Genomic DNA, 18,725 nt, shown 5'->3' with positions numbered 1-18,725 from the left:
GGGCCCGTGGGCAGGGCCCCGGCGCTGCAGGGCCTCGCCGTCCCCTGCCCCGGGTCTCGCGGGTGGCTGTGCCGAGTGGCCGCGGCGGGGGAGCCGGTGAGCTCCCGGCTGCTGTTTTACAGCCTTTATCTCCTACGACAGGTACTGTGTAACCTGAAGAGATCTGACTAGTTTGGGGCGGGGGTGTGTCTGTTTTGTTGTGAGGAGCGATGCAAGCATAACTTTAAAAGAATAAAATAAAAGCGCAGGTTCCTGCACTGTGTGCAACAGAAAGTTTCTGATTGTCTTATCCGTGTTACAGATTAAATGTCTTTCATATGCTGAACTCTGCCTTGGATTGTTTCGTTGCTGCATATTGAGAACTTCATAAAACGTAGGAAGTCAAGATGAAGAGCAGGGTGACGCAAGTAAATGTAAGTGTTCTTAAAACCTAAATCGTAGGGTTTGATGGATTATTCCCTTACTACTGTCAATTAAGTTTATAGTTCATGTTACATTAAATAAAACTTCCTGAATTTAAAGCAAACAATACCCACAGTTGCCAGCAGCTGTTTACAGGAGAAACATCCCTGTGAAATCAGTGGATTGCAACAGTTTCTAGTACTTGTTGTCCTAGCAGTGAAAGTTCTGAACGTTATTGGCATATAACGGTAAAGTAATTGGTGAAAAGTGGCTGAATGATGGCTCACCAGAGAACCAGGTAGAGGAACAGAGAAAAGAGGCTTTAAAACCTAACAGTGATGTTAAAATGAAAAGATCAAAAGACAGGAAGTAGCCGTTAATGTCGCTACGATTTCTTACCGTGAAAGTTAAAGCTTTCCCGTTTAAAATCTGTGTGGTATGACTATGAATGGATGGGGGAGTGATTTTTAGGAATGCAGTAAGAAAAAAATTTGCTTTAAAATTACTTTGATAAAATGATGGTTTAGAAATGTGATGTTTTTAGAGTACACTAAATTTGGGGCAGGTTAGTGGAGCAGTACTGTTCCGGTACACTGAACTCCATGGTGTTTTTCTGCTATATTTCTAGAGCTCGACCCCTCGTAGGCTTTACTCTATTGGTTCCAACTTTTCTGACTGAAGTGGTTTCTAATAGGGATGCTTGAGCGATAGTTTGGTATCTTCTCGCGTCTTCCTAGTCTGGTTATGGTAGTGCTCCCTCATGTGTCAGAATAAGCCAGTTAGCAAAAGCACACTGTTTAGTCACTTTCAGATAATCATTTTGATCAAAATGGACAAGGAAGAAGGCCTTAACTTTTGGCAGATAGCCTGGTCACAAAGATCTGAGGGTGACAAGTTTTCCAGCAAACATAGCTGTTTCTGCAAGGAGACATGATAACTGCTAAATACGGAGACACCATAACGTTCTTTTATCTCTGTGAACGCTTGTCTTTTTGGGTATGCTTGGGCAAAGACAGATGATGTAGAACACATGAGAATGGATCATTCTGAAAAGAATAATTTCATCCCATCTGCTATATATTATTTAAATACAGTAACTGTTCTGTGTTTTTCAGAGATTTTTATTATCGCTTTCTTAGAAGCTGAGGTTACAGTCTTGCGTTATGTTATTTTGCGAAAAAAACAACTTAAGAACTTTTTTTTATCCTTGAATTATTTCAGTAATCTGACATATGCAATAGTCCCACAAACAAGTATTGAGAGGAAAATAAAACTTTTATGAAAATACGTGCATTTCTTGTACTAGCTTTGCCATCAAACACAATGTTACTCTGGAATTAAGTTGTCAGATGAACATTACTTTTGTAGGGATGCATACTCTGAGGAAATGATGCAGTGCCTTTGTTTTGTACCATTGTCTTGATTCCAGCAAGATAATTACGAGAATAATTTTAACACCGTGTTAGAAATGTACCCTAGGGAAGGTGATATATGTTACAGTGGCCTCAAGAATATAAATACATATTTACACATGCCCCAATTTGAGTGATAGCAAGTCAGCCTCATTGGTGTGTTGATAGGAAGATGCTCATAAACTTTGTGTTGCTATTCTTTGTTTAGGAAGCCTTATTTGATGTTGGGTTTACTTACACAACTCATTGTAAGCACCACACTTGCAATTTAGTAAAGAGAGTTTTCCTCCTAATTTTTGGAGATAATTGGGTATATAATTGTCCATCACAGTCTGCTTATGAAGGAGGTGTCATTGTATTCTACTAACCAACAGTTTTAACTGGTTCTTTTGTGGGGCAAAAACTAGCGTGCTAGCATGCTAATGGATAGAATGCCGCTTCAACAAATGGAGTATTTCTGCAAAAAGTTTGGTCAAGGTGCGTAATCAAGTCCTTGTGTTGAGTTTCTGCGTCAAGGTAAAGTGTTACCTATTTCACAGTGGATAATAACGTGACATTGTGGTTCTGAAAAATCATAGCATTTTAAGGGAAGAGAAGAGCCTTACAATGAAAACTAGAGGTTATAAAAGCTGCTTTTAGCTGTACCAGAGTAGTTTTGAAGCATCTTGATGAGGTGAACTTCTTCCTATGTGTGTTGTAGGTGCTGTCATACTGTGATTTTTGTGTATGATTCCGTACTTTCATATGTTATGGTTCAGCTTACAGAATTTGCTGCAGTATTGAAATGTGTTATTACTTAAACAATCCTGCAAACTTACACTTCAAAAAATCTAGAATTTACTTCCAGGATCTGTCAAGTGGAACAGTGTAACTTAGATGTTTATATAATGTATGAAGCTGGGAATGACTCATGAGAAAATAAATCATGGTTAGTAAAAAGGAGGAAGGTAGGGAAAAATTATACAATAAAGGGGATTTTTAGGAGAGAGGAAAGGCACTGTTCAAAGAAGAAGTGGTAGACTTCTGTTAATTGTATTGCATGTGATGTTACAAAGTGTAAAATAGTGCGTGGAAGAAGGAAGCAGAAAGGGCGGACCAAAGGTCCATGTACTGTAGTCTCCAGCAGTAACGGACAGCAGTTGCCTTGAAAAGTGTGGGAATGGTGCAACCACAGAAGTACTTGCCCATATACTCTTCCAGTCTCTGCCTATTTGCAGCTTCCTGAGACAGATACATTTTTTTGGTAACGCATGTGAGCTTTTTCTTCACTGTTTGTTCAGTCTCTTGAACCCATGTAAGCCTTTGGCATCTGCAACATCCTGTAGCAGGGAGTCCAGCTGCTTAACTACTTGTTATTTAGAACCAGCTCTCCTTGTCATAACTGACTGCCATTAGCTTTACTTGATGGCCCTTCTTGTAAAGGAATAGGGAACTGAAGACATGGTACACTCTGATCTCAAATTATGTGTGCTCACAGTAATTAATATATAATGTTGGGGCTTGATTTTTTTCTTTCTGTTTTATTAAAGCATGATTCCGGTTACGAAAAGAAGGAAAACTACAGTTCACGCCAAAAAAGTTTGTCTCCAGAGGACAGGTAGACTGATTGTTTTTTAAGTTTATCTAACTCACTATGTTTGGTATATATACAGAATTGTAGGGTATAAAAATCAAACAAACAAAACCAAACAACCTATCAGGTTCTGTTTCTTTTTATAAATTGCCATAGCTGAGCAGTAAAAAATAAGTGTAAGTTTAATAAAATACTTGCATGTCAATAAAGCAGTAAATAAGTAGATTTGTTATTAAAATGAATTCTTAAAAAAATTCTTAGCATTCAGTTAAATTACTGAATTTGTTGGGACTTGAAAATGAAAATTAGATGCCAGCTTTATACTTGGACTCACATATTGCTGATACCACAGTTGTCTCCTTAGAGCAAGATTACTGATGCCAGCAGGAGGTAGAGAAATATCATTTGAAGTGCAGTCTACCAAGGCATGAAATGAACTGTTACCAGTTTACTTTTAATGTCACATTCTAATTGAATGAAACCTCTTGTACTAAAGACAGTATACTTTTTTTTCTAATAATGTCTATTCTGCTTCATGCTACACAGGCAAAAGCAGATGAAACAAATGAATGCATGTGTTTCAAGGAATGCATTGTGCTGAATTTACCTTTGGTATTTGATGTTCTTACCATTCAGCATTTAAGTTTAAGTTCTAGGAGGAGCTTCCTCTTACAGTGTTGGTTTGATTTTTGATTTTTTTTTTAATGACAACAAATTATTATAAAAGGAGCATGAATGGTTTTGATTTTTTTTTTAATGACAACAAATTATTATAAAAGGAGCAATATATTGAAACTCAGGTTGCGGAAGTGGAACAATTTTTTATTGTAGCATCGTACTGCAAGCAGATGTTAATAGCATTGCTTTTCTAATTACTAAGAATTTTGTGTCTTGGGTTGTGAATAGGGGTATTGAGCGTGACAGGTCTCCATCTCCCAGAAGGAGAAGATACTCTGATGACAGCAGATATGATCAGGAATATTCAAGAAGGGAATACTATGATGACAGAACTTCAGAAGGAAGGTATTAAGCCCTTTCTTGATCAGTAATAAAATACTCATTTTAAAGAATAAAATGTGAAGACTTTTCATGACCCCTTGGGTGTTTGGTGGTTTGTTTTAGAAGGATGGAAAGAGGAAGAGACAGACACCATGAGAAATGGGAGGAGAGAGAATCTGATCGAAGGAGGCAGAGAAGATATTCATCACCTGATCGTAGGAGTCCAGAGAGGTCAACAGTGCAGAGCTCACTTGCTCATGATGAGACCACTTCAAAAAAGAAGAAAGAAGAAGTGGATCCAATCCTTACTCGCACAGGTGGTGCGTATATTCCACCTGCCAAGCTCAGGATGATGCAAGAGCAAATCACTGATAAAAATAGGTGAGTTGAAAGTAACATATTAGAGTTTTTACTGAAAAGCAAAACAGCAAAGGATTTCGGAGAGTGTGGTGAAATTGAGATACCTCTTGAGGGCTGTGATCATTCTTTTGAAGGTATATTTTTATTGGAAGAAGCATGAAAGAATCAGATTATAACTGCACCTGCTTCTGCTGTAAAGTGCAAATGGGAAAGTGGGATGCAGAACATAACCAGGGATGATGATTTTTTTTTAAATATCTTAGAAAACTGAACATACTGGGTTATACCTATCTGCGTGGAATTATATTTTGGTTTATCGTATTGGTTCAATGATTTCCGAAGAGTTAAATGTATAATTGTGAATTATTCTTCACATCTATGCAGTGAATAGTTTCTTTCCTATTTTACTGATTACAACTTAAATCCACGTTTTCATATATATAAAAAAATCACTCAGTGCTACCTCAAATTTACGCATCATTAATTTGTGATGTCTTTGTAATAGCTTGGCGTATCAGAGGATGAGTTGGGAAGCTTTGAAGAAGTCAATCAATGGTCTTGTTAATAAAGTGAATGTTTCTAATATAGAAAATATCATTCATGAGCTGCTTCAGGAAAATATTGTTCGGGGAAGGTGAGCTAATACTTTAAAACAATTCTTTTGCTTTTCTGCTAGTATGTATACTGTTCATCACTCTGCTATATGTAGTGTGTGGATGCTAGTCAGTTTTTATGATTAACCTTGGGCTACTTTGTCCTATGCAGAGTAGTCCCCTACTCGGGGAAGGGGCTGGGCAGAAAGAGATTGTATGCTTGGGGGACTAAGAGTGCAACAGATGGTCTATGTTTCCTTTTCTTAAAGGTTTTGCCTACACATTTTACTTGAATGACTTGCAATTTATAGGTGTGTCTATTTCCTTTTGTATTCCTGGATTTTTTTCTGTGGGACATATAATATCTGTAGCCAGTATTTAGCAAGACAAGTTTTACTACAGTTATCTGGTTGGCTTGTTTATTGTTGCAATGTAGAGAAAAGATTATTATGCTATTCGAGCTCAGTACTAAGTCATGGTGACTGTGCAGGTACTGTGTGATGGCTTTCCTTGCTTTAACTTCGATGTCAGTAGAGGTTAGATATGCTAGTGTAAAGGAGGATGGGTTTCTTAGATTGGCTACCTTTTTAAAACAAAACCAAACCACCACCAACAAAGAAACCACCTGAACAAAATATCCAGAAATAGTTCTGTTACATTTCATACAGATAGCAATACTTTCTCTGTCACAACTTAACCACTATTATTTGAAGAGGTTATAGCTAAGGAATGTGTTACTTGAATGTCAGATGGGAAGATCAGAATCCTGCAAATAGTAAAAAATAACAGAAGAGAATTAAGTAAAATGTAGAGAGGGAGCAAGTAGTTCCTGAATGTGATTCCTGTTAAAAGTAATAATGAAGTCTCAAGCAGTCTGCTGTAGAACTGCTTTTTATTTTCCTGCGTTTCACGTCTCCAAAAATTAATTTTCATACAAGCGGTAATATTTTTAGTTTAAAAATGAGCTTCTTGAATGTTTTTAGAGTACACTTGTCTGGAAATTCTTCTGTGGCTTATAAGCTTATAAAATTCCCTTTTTACAGTTAATTTTGACTTTCAGATTTGCACAGAGGTGCATATACAAGTAATGACACGAAGTTTTACTTAGCTGTAAAGTCCTTTTCTGAATTTTATAAGTGGAGGGTAAATAGGAGCTGAACAAGACCAGTTTCAGTTTGTAAGTGAGAAATAAGTAATAGTTTCAAAATTAGATCCTCTGTTTCTGTGCACTAGTGTGAAAGGAATTCTATTCCATTTGTCAACTCTAAAGCAAGAAAGAATAAGGTCCTTACGTAGTTTGTATTTAGTACCATTAGGAGGTTTTTTTGGAAGATTTCAGTAGATCAGAGATACCAGTGTGCACTCTGAAGATTCACATTTGGAGGGCTTTTTTTTCCCCCTCACCCATTTGTAATGGAGTAATACAGCAAAAGTCAAATTCTGTGCTAAATCATTAGAAGCAGCAAAACAGAGAGAGGGAGAAAAAAGTTGGATTCTTTTCAGACTTTAGTCTTGATATAAATGTATGAGAGATCATTAGTATAATAAAACTATTTCATGAGCCGTGTGTTTACATTCATTTAGGCTCTAAGCAGTAGTCTTTTGCAATCAGTTGTCAGTTCCAAAATATATAATTATTATGTTGAAAATATGCAGTTCCATTTGAGAACAGCATTACTTTGTCCATTCTGATTTTACTGAACATTCAGTTTTATTACTCCTAGGTAGATCTTTATTGTTAGGGACCTCTTTAGGGAAACATATTTTTTTATTTCTTACAAGTTTGTTTTGGTTGTTTTAAGTTATCATTATACTGAAACACAATTCTGTGTTTTTGGTAAATAATTGCAAAGCAGATATGTCTTCTGTCACAAACAGGATTTTGTTTTTTCAACAGGGGGAAATAAAAAAAATTCAAAGCCAAGAATAGCCTGTGTTGAGGTTAAAGAAGGGATAATTGCAGGGTACATGATGAAGACTTTTTACATGTTTAGCATTTTCAAATGTAGTTATAATAGGAACAGTATTTAATGAAAGATAGGCATCAGTTTAAGAAGTTCTTGCCTCAGACACATTTGAGCAATACATTTTGCAAAACTATTTGTGGCATGATAAATAGTGGTTTGAAAATGACTGCCTGATATCTTCTAACTATTCCAGCTGTACAATCCTATTTTATGTGATACATAATAAATAAAAACATTAAATACTTTATTACCAGAAAAAACCTTAAACTTATGTATTTTTACAGGGGATTGCTGTCTAGATCCATTTTGCAAGCTCAGAGTGCCTCTCCAATTTTCACCCATGTTTATGCAGCTCTTGTGGCAATTATCAATTCAAAGTTTCCAAATATTGGTGAATTGATTCTCAAGAGGTTGATACTTAATTTTCGGAAAGGATATCGCAGAAACGATAAGGTATGTGAGATGTGAAGAAGCAACATGCTGAAATTTGTATTTCTGCTCTGTTAACCTTGTATCAAGTGTGTTCAAATTACGTATTTCAAAGAAATACAGCCAAAACCTGTGGGAAGGGACCCATCATTAGTACATAGTATAGTAGTATTAGAGTATCATGAAAGCTTGACAACCTATTCTCAGTTGGTAGTGTGATAGAGGGTTTTTTTAATGCGTACAGTCCTAGTTGTGAACATCTATCAGTATCCCAAAATAATTTCATGACTTAATTTGATTGAGATGCAAAAATCTGTAGTGTGTCTGAGTTAATTTTTTTTTTTCTCCCATATATGATGTGTTAAAATTTTGTGGCTTATTTCTTTTGCAGCAACTCTGTCTAACATCTTCAAAATTTGTTGCACATTTGATGAATCAGAATGTGGTATGTTACTTCATGTTTCTACTCAATCCAAATTCTATATGGCTATTTCTTTAGTTTCAAGACAGCAGTAGCCTAAGTGAAGATGCTCTCCCTGTTCTAAAGGTTACTGAAAATCTAAGTTCAGGTTTCCTTTTAATGCCTTCTTTAAGTTGTTAGGACCTTTTTTAGAAAAGACGCTGGTAACTGCCTGTGCAGTAATCACTTACCATTGCACTTGAGCTTCCCCAGATTTTTGTAAATGGGATTGGGCTAGTATTCAGATCAATATTGAGGCAAGGCAAGTGTCATCTGAGGCTCTGTCCCACAGATCTTAAACAGATACAGCACTGTCATTTGTCTTAAACATTTATGTAGGCAGAACTAGAGTCAGTTGCATCTAAATCAAATTTGTATCCAGCTCTATGTCACTTTTTTGTGTTAGAAATCAGGATACTCCAATTAAAGTAATGGTAAGAAGCAGTGTTTCAGGAATGCATTGGGAATGTACAGCATTTTGGTAAAGAGGAAACTAATCTGAGGTATGCCATTTGCTTATATCCCTGATCCTGGAAGACCAGATTTAATTATAGACACAATGCACTTACAACTAGTTTCTGTATAAGTGCTGTTTTATTTGCTTCTTGGAAATGCATTCTATTTTTTTTCTTAATGGCAAAATGCTTTTCATTGCTTGCTTGTTCATTTCAATAGTGTAGTCACATTCACTACCAAGTTGATGTAAATACAAGTGGTACAATTTTATTTGAAATTTTGACTTCCTCTTAATTAGCTTTGTCCTACTGCTGTTACCTTGTGTGTGATGGAACAAGTGTGTTGTGACATTGTCAAAGGCTGGATTGCTCCTCCAGCAAGTAAATCACTGTAATAAGAGTGTAGCATGGTACATTCTAATTCTTTACTGATATTCTTTCCATAGGCTCATGAGGTTTTATGTTTGGAAATGCTCACTTTGCTTCTTGAAAGGCCTACTGATGACAGTATTGAAGTAGCAATTGGATTTATTAAAGAGAGTGGCTTGAAATTAACAGAAATTTCTCCTAGAGGTATTAATGGTAAGTATAATTAGCCATAATGTCTTTTTGGTGTGCATATTAATAAATGCTTTTTATATTTAAATTACTGTCTTTTTTTCCAAAGCAATCTTTGACCGTCTTCGACATATTCTGCATGAATCTAAAATAGATATGCGTGTTCAGTATATGATAGAAGTCATGTTTGCTGTAAGGAAGGATGGCTTCAAGGATCATCCAGTCATTCCAGAAGGATTAGACCTTGTGGAAGAGGAGGATCAGTTTACTCATATGTTGCCATTAGAAGATGACTACAACCCAGAGGATGTTCTTAGTAAGTTAGAAATGGAAGATAACTCTATCATGGCATTCCCTGTGAAAACAACTTAGATTAAATATTTATGGTTTTCTTAATTTTGTATTTTAAATAAAGATTCTCTTTTATTTTAAAGATGTTTTCAAGATGGATCCAAACTTTATGGAAAATGAAGAGAAATACAAAATGCTGAAGAAAGGTAGGGGGATGTGTGTATACACATTTTATAATATTTTCATATTTACACATTTATAGGGCCTTTACTTACCCAGCTATTGTTATCAAACTTTGTTATTTAACGGTGGGTGATGTTTATGTCCCAGATAACTGTCTTTAAGTTCATCATAGGCCTTTCCAATGTATTCCTGCTATTTTCTTTGGTACAATTTCTTCCAGCTACATTTTCATTCAATTACGACATACCTATTTTTTTTGGCTCTTTCACGTTCTCCATTGAGACACCCTTTCACTCTTAGGTGTCAGATCAAGTTTTTTTTGTAATGAAGCTGTTGTGATCTATATCTCTTTAATGCGAGATACTGCTCTTTCAGAAATTCTTGATGAAGGTGACAGTGAATCTGAAGCAGATCAAGAGGCTGGAAGTAGTGAGGACGATGAAGATGATGATGAAGAGGAGGATGAAGATGGTAAGTGTATGACGGGCACCTTACTAGTGATTGGCTGTAGATGACAGGAAAGAAAAGCTTAACTTGTTATGTTTTGTGAAACTAAGACCATTCAAATGTTAAGGGATGCTTTAACTTTAAGTTACTCTCACATCTAAGCATTTACTAGCAAATAGTATAAAAATAATGGCCTAAAAGGAAGCATTTGGTACAGGCAGAAAATGAAAAGCAACTTTGCCTGATTGTTCTTGACCTTACCAGTTTCATGCGAGAAAAGTGCTGCAATCATAAGACAAAAAATCATGAAAGTGAAAACAAGTAAAGACAACCTTTCTGGACACTTTCTAGTGCTCTGTCATATTCTTAAGTCACTTTCAAAATCAGAATGGGTTTTCTTACAACTGTATTTACATCCTCTGTCTCCCTTCTTAGTTCAGTTTTGGCCCCCTTTCTCAATCTTTAGTGGAAGCAGTCCACATTTGCACATTTTGACAGAATGTATTTGATTCCCAAGAAAAAAACCTGTTGGATAAACATAACTGAAATGTTTGTCCAGACTGTGTGAGTAATTGAAAAGCCAGTCGAGTCCTGTTCTTGTAAAATACCAGGAATGGATTTCCTCACCAGTTTGCTGGAGTATTTCACAGAAGAGCAGAGCTTCCAGGCTGATGAGGAGTGTGAGAATTTGCATAACACTTCATCATTTATGCTATTACAAAACTTTAAAAGCATGAAGGAGTAGCGAGCACCTTATGAATGAAGGTGGTGTTCCCATAATGGTTTTGATTTGGAATGGGTTTTTCCACACATGCTCCAGGACAAAACAGAACTTTGCAGATTGCTGTTATATAGATCCTAAACATAACAGAAAAAGAATTTCTTATTAAAATCAGGAAGGCTACATAAAGCGTTGTGTAGTTAAATTATGCAGAAAATATGTTGCTACAACATAGACAAGAAATGTCAAACCCAGAGGTTAAAGTGGCTAAGTTACATGAAAGGTCTTTAAAAAGACAGTTATTTTCTTAAAACTTAAATTACAGATGACAAATACTGGGTTTTTGATTGTTTTATTTTTAGAGAAGGAAAAAACCCAAAAAACAAAAATACATAAACCTGCTAAATGCTCCTAAATACTTTTGGATAAAGCGTTACGTAGTGTGCTACAGACTTACTAAATAGGGCTGTTCTAAGAGATTGCATATATATGCCTCAAAGTTCTGCACTTCATGTTTTCCTTCCTCAGGTCAGAAAGTTACTGTTCATGACAAAACAGAAATTAACCTGGTGTCCTTCCGTCGTACAATTTATCTTGCTATTCAGTCAAGGTAAATATAATATACTTTGTACACCTATGAGTGTAGTCCCTTTGAAATGGGTGAATTGGAATTCTCTTTCTTTCTAAATTCCTTTCTAATGTGCAGTAAAAGCAGAGAAGCGTTCTTTATGGAGTTTGACCCGATTGTATTATAAGACAAATCTTAATTGTTTCAAAATGTTTGAGTAGTGCGCTGGGACTTTCTATGAAGATTTCCATAATCAGAATTTTCAGTGAACACAAGTCAGTGATCTTCAGATTACACAGCATTCTAAGAATTTCTGAAAAAAAATGTGACATGCTTAAAGTAGAGCTACTGTAGAGTTTTTTTCTAATTCTGAGAGTAAGTAGTTCTGCAGTGTGGTACTCTTTAGGTCTGTTCCCATCTGCACTGTTTGGAAAATAAGTATACAGATACCAGCCTTGAGGTATACTGTATTTGTATTCGTCTTGAGAATGAAATTCCCTTGCAGTACCTGGTGCAAATTTTCAAAATGTGTATAACTCATGTGCCTCCTGGTTGAAAGGAGAGTTTCATGTGTTGCATGCCACTCAATTTTATCATTAAAAGTAGGCATGGCCCACAGTATTCTGCAGGTCTGAACCTGCACAAGGAGTGAGAGAATGTAGTTGTGGTATTGATCATTAGACATATCAATTAAGACCATACAGAGGTGTATGAAAGGCTCCTCTGTTTCTCAAAATTACTGTTCAATACTTTTTTGCCATGCTTGAATTTGTTCATCTTATACTTGAGTGGAGGGAGGTACTTACTGGTAGCTAAAGGCTTTCAACATGCAAGAACAGGAGTGCAAAGAGAAGGGAGTGGTATGTGCTGCATTTGGAGCTTATGTACAGTGCTTGCATTTCAGTGTTTTTCAGGATGTGCAAAATGAGCTACATGTTTGTTTTCCTAAGTTTTGTAAGATGATGTAATAGTAATAATGACCCGAGTCATCTTGTTTTCAGATTATCTGCAAATGCAATGACTTTAGATTAACTTTTAAATACAAACTCCTGAAATACAAAATGTTTATTAAAAAAACCCACAACATCAAAACCACCAACAAAACAAACAGCTTTCTGAATGTGAACAAGATACTTTATTTCAAAACAGTTGCAGTTCTAGCACCAACAATCAATATAATTCTGGAATGTTTTTAGCATAGCATGTATTTCATAGATAATGAGAAGTATTTTTTTCTCTTTTTGCAGCTTAGACTTTGAAGAATGTGCTCACAAATTGCTTAAGATGGACTTTCCTGAAAGTCAGACTGTAAGCTTTGATTCTTACTCTTTTTTGTTATTAATATTTTTAAGAAATAGTCCTATGGTAGTATCTACAATCCTTACTCTTGTCCCGGGACCTAGTCTATATAGCAAGCAGATAAATGAGTGATTCTATACAGCTGATGTTCCTCAAAATGAGTCTTACAACCTTTAGAGCAAATAGGCTGACACATATTTCATGAGAGGTTTGTCTTAGGCAATTGCTTCTTTCTGTCAAGCAGTTCAAAAGCTTGCTCAGAGCCTGTTAGAAAAGCTTTGTTGGTTGGACTGTTGAAACATTTGTGCTATGATAAAAGTACTGTAACATGGCAGTCATTCTTTCTCAGAGCTGTGTCTCTGAAAGAACTTGGGAGTTGAAGATCATATTTGCAGGCAGCTGTAGACTTTATCAGTGTGGCTTGAAATTTAGCATAGTGCTAATGAATATGGTGTTTTGCTACTTTCACAGTCCTCTTTGAACAACAGTGTATTGAATTAAAGCAGCTGTAACTTGTAATCTTGGAGATGTCAGACAAAATCTGTTTTGTCTTTGGATGCTGTGTAAGATCAATACAGTTAGTTGATATGTTTTCAGGTAAAGGAAACTGTCCTTCAGCTAGTACTTATACTATATCCTGGTAGAATGTAGATATTAATCTAATTCTATAAACAGCTTTTTAGTCAGTTGTAAGCTGTCATGAGGGTTGCACTTGAGAGAGCTGTTAATTCTCTTGTGGTCTTAATTATCACTGTTCTGTGTAAAAGTAACCTTAAAAAGAGTAACTAGTAAGTGAAGATCTGGGCTACAGTTAAGTGTTCTTTGAAAACTGTTTAATCTAGTAATCAGAAATCGGTTGCCTGTTTTTTTCAGTTCTTGTACTATTTAAATAAGGAATTTACATGGAATAACCTGAGAATTCAGGTGATTGTTGTGTATTTTCTCATCTATTTAATTCTGTGCATGAAACGCAATATCAAGCATGCATAGGATTATAATTCTCAGCGAAGCATAACCTGAAGAATTCTAAAGAGGAAAAAAACCTGGGACTGTTGGGAATCAATTAAATACAGTGCTAACTAATTTAGAGTACAGTATCTTTGTGACCAGCAGCACTATAATCTCTGAAATGTTTCCACTGACTTTCATGTCTATATAAAGAACAAATGATCAGAGGAGACAAAATATGATATCCCACTATTTGTCTAGTCAAGTCTCTAGACAATATTACTTTGTTCCCTTGATATTTCATTCTAACAGATTCTTTCCTATCACGTGCTCTGGAAAGTGTGTAAAATTCACTAAGCATCACAGTTTTTAATATAAAAATTTATAGAGTTCTTTGAAAACTACTATATTTAGATAAATAAGAATTTATGTATTCGAATATTGCAGTTTGTGGTGCTTAAATTATTTATTTTGGTTAGCACACCACCCCATTAAAAAAGAGGAATCTGAGGTGATGTAGTTATGATTCAGCTGTAATTGTGAATGAAATGCTTTTAAAATAAATGAGTAAGTGTTATTTTTGGCATTTTGTGTGTCTGTGTGCAGATGTATATCTGTCTAAAAAGATTAAAAAATTGGTATCAACCTATGATTCCATAATACAAAACCTACAGTTCAGTACTAGGAATTACTACAATTCAAAGTTCAAAACTGCTGTAAAACTGTCTTCTAATCATGAGGCATCTTCATTTTGCTGATCTTTTTTTCCCCACCCCCCCAATAATTATCATTACTTTTCACCTTGTCTTAAAGATGTGAGACCTTTGACTTGCTCATTGCATAGACTTAAAGCTCCTAAGGAGTGTTTATGGGGGCAAAAAGAAAAAAAGCTCAAGGTTTCCTGATCAATGCGAGAGCAGAAAGAGCAACCTGATACAGACAAAATTATTTAAGGATTTATGGGGCTCGAGTCTGTCTGTGGATAAAAAACTGAATGCGTTCAGCAGGAAATTTCTAGTTGAATTAAGTGTCACTTTCTAAACAAGGAAAATGATCTTTTATTCTTTCAAGTCAATATCTTCTGATTGAAGCCTTTATTGAATGGATTCCCACTGCTTTCATTATCAAAACAAACCACAGGATTATCTTTTTAGCCATAAAGCATTTCTGGGGCTTTTTTTTGGGTCTGTTTTACTGAGAGCTTCAGCAGACTGCATTGCAGGATGTTGTGTCTTTATAACTTGTTTGCACCTTGTGATTCAAAGCTTTAACCAATCTTGAGAAGTTCCTGAAATGTTTGATGAACTCTTGGGTGAATCTTCAGTTTGTTTATGCTTGTAAGAAAATTGCAATTTAGATTGAGTGTAGGAGAGGTGATGATATCACGGGTTGGCCGTTTCTTACAGTTAAGACCCTGTAAGTAAGAGCTCATTCTCTGTGCTATGAATTGTGTTTATCATGAGAAGCAGGTACAAGGGTGTTTGAATGAAGTATTGTTTAATGCAGTTTCTATTCCATAAAAATCAGGCAAAACTTAAAATTCTCATTGTTAAAATGAAGTTTAATTTTACAGTAACTTCATGTTTTCCTTCTGGAAGGCTTTAGTTAATAAAACCAGGGGGTTTTTTAGTTCTGTCTTTAAGACTTTTCCACAGGCTTTGAGTAATGAATTGTCAATTAGACACAATCTAAAACCTGATAGGAATATTCAAAACCTGAAGACAGACGTGAACAACAGTTTTGAGACTTAACAAAGTCTTAACAACTTTCTTGCAGGTTAATTGTTCTGGAAAACTTTACAGAGATTTTTGGCATGATTTAGTAGGGCCAAATTCAGGAATATATTTAGCAGTTTTTATCAGCAGTTAAATTATCAGATTATCATGTCATGTTAACTGCTGTGCAACATGAGTGTTTGTATGCTTAATACCAGCAATGGATCTGTCACACAGCTCTGACTCGCAGAAAGAGGATTAAGGTTCAAATGGATAATCTAGAGAATAGAACAACATAATACTGCTTTTTGGCACTGCAGTTTAGTGCCAGGTGCTGAGGGGAATGTTGGCGGTCATTTTTGTATTTACTAGCCTAAAATTATTGTGTTCTGACATAAACACATTTTTCATTTTGCCATGAACTGAAAGCCTGTTTTTTCAGAAGGGAATGGTGTTGTTAAACGGAAACATCTATCTTCCATTTCCCATCTGATTTTCGTGCATTTAATTGTTAGTCTCCAGCTATATATTCTCCTTCCTCAAAATACTCACTTATTTCCATCTCATTCTTTCTTTTTTTCCCCCCCCACATCTTTTTTTTGGGTGAAAAGTTTGTCTACTACTATGTCCTAAGTTTCTCTAGAAAACACCTTTCCACAGTTTTCCAGATTTACAAACTCAGGTTTTGTTTCCAGTTTTTCTTTTTTCCTTGACTTTTTCATTTGTTTATTTTTGTTCCAGTATTCTGGAAATATCAGCTTCTTGTACCTGGACCTTGTGTTTGACTGTACTCCTGATAGTACTTGATCTGGTTCTTGTGCTTTTCAATACTGTTTTAGATGACTCCAGCATGTTCAATGTCATCTTCTGTGTCAGTGGGCCCTTCTAAAGAAGATTTAACTTTTAATGACTGAAATGCATAAATTTCTTCTGTATTTTATTAATCTTTGATAGATGTAGGCAATGTGCTTTCTTGTTTCTCTGTCTTTGTGGTATTTTTGTAACTCTTCAGGTTTCTTCTTTCTTTATCCTTTTTTGGCATGTCATAGCTACCTTGAATGAGCAAACGTATTACTCCTCTGTGGCTTTTTACTGCCTGTTTAATATAAATGTCTAGAAGCCATTTCCAAACTTTTTTTGTCACAAATTTTCCTCCTGATCCTTTTTTACACTGTGTCTTCCATGTTACAGGTTTTCAGGATGCCTCTGTGCATGATGTTTTGTAGATCCTCTCTTGTTCTACCACTTTAAAAGTCTTGTTACTTTTCTCAGTTCTGTTATGAGAATTTTTCCTAAATGTATTACTAAAAGCCTATTCAAATTAATTTTGTTTTTCCTGTTACTCTGTTTCTTATGACTTCAGCAGATGAAATGGTATCGCTCTCTTCCTGCTTCTGATTTTTTAGATTATTTTTCCCCCCTGCTTTGTTTTTGAAATCTCTTCTGAATGCTTGTCCAGGTATGAAAGCCTTCTAAATTTTACTTCTTCAGTATCTCTTGTGCTGACATCCATCCCTTCTTGAGGAGCAGGTTCCAGGTGGACTCTTGCTAACCTAGCATACCTCTGCTTCTTTACTTCAGATCTGTGAATGTTGTTACTGTAACTGAGATATGAAGACACTTGTATGCATCTCCTGTGCTTTGGGACTCTGTTTCTCATACTCTTCCATGTGGATTCTTAAACTTTAACAAAGGGGTTTATTGCTCTTTTTTTTGTTGTTGTTTATTTGACTCACTTCAGTATCCTAGTTCTGTTCTGCATTAGGCCATAGTAATTAAGTATGACAGATACTCAGAATATTGTTTTCATGTATTGGTTTCTGATTTTTTTTTTTAAAGAAAGAAGAAATTTAAATAGTTGAAATTCTTTTTGCAGTAAATTTAACAGGAGGAGGCTTGCTTTTCTTGGTGTTATTTAGACCCAACTGAAGCCTGCAGACCAAAAGTTGAAAAGCTTTATTGTAATCTGTACTACAGCCTGTGAGAAGCTGTTCTAAGCACGCCTTACGGTTGCTGCTTTGGGCATATGTTCAGTTTTGGCAGAGCATGCTATTTCTCCTTTTAAAAAAGTACTGTTATTATCTGTGTTAAAGCTGCATCAATCCCATGCATTACCAAAGAAGAAAATTTAAATAAATTAAAACTGTAGTTAGACGAGTATGGTATTACTAGTTGTTCTGGCTTCTGAACTGTGAGGAACACAAACAGCAAGCCTGACTAAAATGTCAGAAATATGCTTATTATGCTTTCCCTTAAGAGATTTTCATTGCCTCTGTTCTTGGAGGAGTACACTTCAGTTTCTGATGGCTTTTAGCTGAAAGAAAAGGAGTTGAGGATCCTCACAGTACTACAAATCGAGACAGGCATGACAACCACTTAGCTAGAGAATTGATACTTCTTTAGGAAAACATATATGAGGAATAGAGTTGGTTTGGTTTGGTTTTTTTCTTAAAGATGATACTGCCTACAGAATACTTAATTTTAAAAGGTTCTTAGCATCATACAAGCTGAGAGCAGAAAAGGAAATGTCTTACCTTCTTGCCCAGTCTCCCTCAAGGTGGGAGGTAGGGTGGGGATGACTCAACCAAAAATACAACCAACCATACATTGTACATACTCTTTGAAAATGTGCCTAAAACAGATTGGCTTTTAGGCTTTTGTTCCTTTTTTTTTTTTTTTTTCTTGACTGTGATGAGAATTGAAGTGGTATACAGCCATGCTTGGAACTTTGCTAAATTAAATTACAGCCTCTTCTATAAGAATATCTGACCCTCAATGCAGTTATCTCAGACAAAGTAATGGGTCATGGGATAAGTTTTTTTTTCACTTGAAAAGAGAAAAGTTATTGTAGGCACATCCTTCTTGAAAGAATTATGCATGCATTTGACACATTTTCATTTTTACAGGATGGTGTCACACTTGCTCAAAACAGTCCTAGTTGGAGGGGTGGGGGTGTCAGTATCTCTTGTGCTATTTATGCATTGAGTCTTGAAGTTAACAGAAGTACTTATTTTGACATTCAGTGAGAATGTAGACCAGGAAACTGGTGTAGAGTGGGATGGTCTGAAGCTGATAATTCCGTTCTAATCAAGTCAATAATTTCTTAGATTCGTTGGTTTCCTTTCTTGTTGTAGGGCATTGCAGCTGGTAGGTTTGGCAGTGGCACCATGATAAGTTCACAGGCTTGCTATACTGCCTGTAAAAGGCGATCAACCTCAAGTAGATTTGTCTTTTGAAAAAGGGTTTCTTCTTATGGACCTGAGATGCTGAATCAATCTGAATTCTCATAACTTACCAATTTTTTTAAAAAGTACAGAGCAGTAACTCTGACATTGTGGTTTAAAG

At 35.7% G+C, this 18,725-nt stretch overlaps 1 protein-coding gene across 1 annotated transcript in view; it reads left to right on the top strand.

Annotated features, from left to right (window-relative positions):
• The first annotated feature begins 8 nt into the window (after positions 1 to 8).
• Positions 9 to 18,725, top strand: part of CWC22 (CWC22 spliceosome associated protein homolog) — a 32,751-nt gene continuing 14,034 nt past the window's right edge. Inside the window, exons 1-14 of the mRNA XM_026853276.1 lie at positions 9 to 141; positions 302 to 413; positions 3,344 to 3,411; positions 4,294 to 4,410; positions 4,510 to 4,767; positions 5,252 to 5,380; positions 7,591 to 7,759; positions 8,127 to 8,180; positions 9,097 to 9,232; positions 9,318 to 9,524; positions 9,643 to 9,705; positions 10,058 to 10,153; positions 11,379 to 11,460; positions 12,666 to 12,726. Coding sequence (XP_026709077.1) covers positions 387 to 413; positions 3,344 to 3,411; positions 4,294 to 4,410; positions 4,510 to 4,767; positions 5,252 to 5,380; positions 7,591 to 7,759; positions 8,127 to 8,180; positions 9,097 to 9,232; positions 9,318 to 9,524; positions 9,643 to 9,705; positions 10,058 to 10,153; positions 11,379 to 11,460; positions 12,666 to 12,726 — 1,467 coding nt within the window. The 5' untranslated portion in view covers positions 9 to 141; positions 302 to 386. The remainder of the gene's footprint in view (positions 142 to 301; positions 414 to 3,343; positions 3,412 to 4,293; positions 4,411 to 4,509; positions 4,768 to 5,251; positions 5,381 to 7,590; positions 7,760 to 8,126; positions 8,181 to 9,096; positions 9,233 to 9,317; positions 9,525 to 9,642; positions 9,706 to 10,057; positions 10,154 to 11,378; positions 11,461 to 12,665; positions 12,727 to 18,725) is intronic.

Source organism: Athene cunicularia (genome assembly GCF_003259725.1).
Source record: "Athene cunicularia isolate RWA chromosome 7 unlocalized genomic scaffold, athCun1 chr7_part2, whole genome shotgun sequence".
NCBI classification, from domain to species: Eukaryota; Metazoa; Chordata; class Aves; order Strigiformes; family Strigidae; genus Athene; species Athene cunicularia.
Note: the sequence above shows the minus strand (reverse complement) of the source record. Positions and strands in the feature narration are given on the sequence as shown.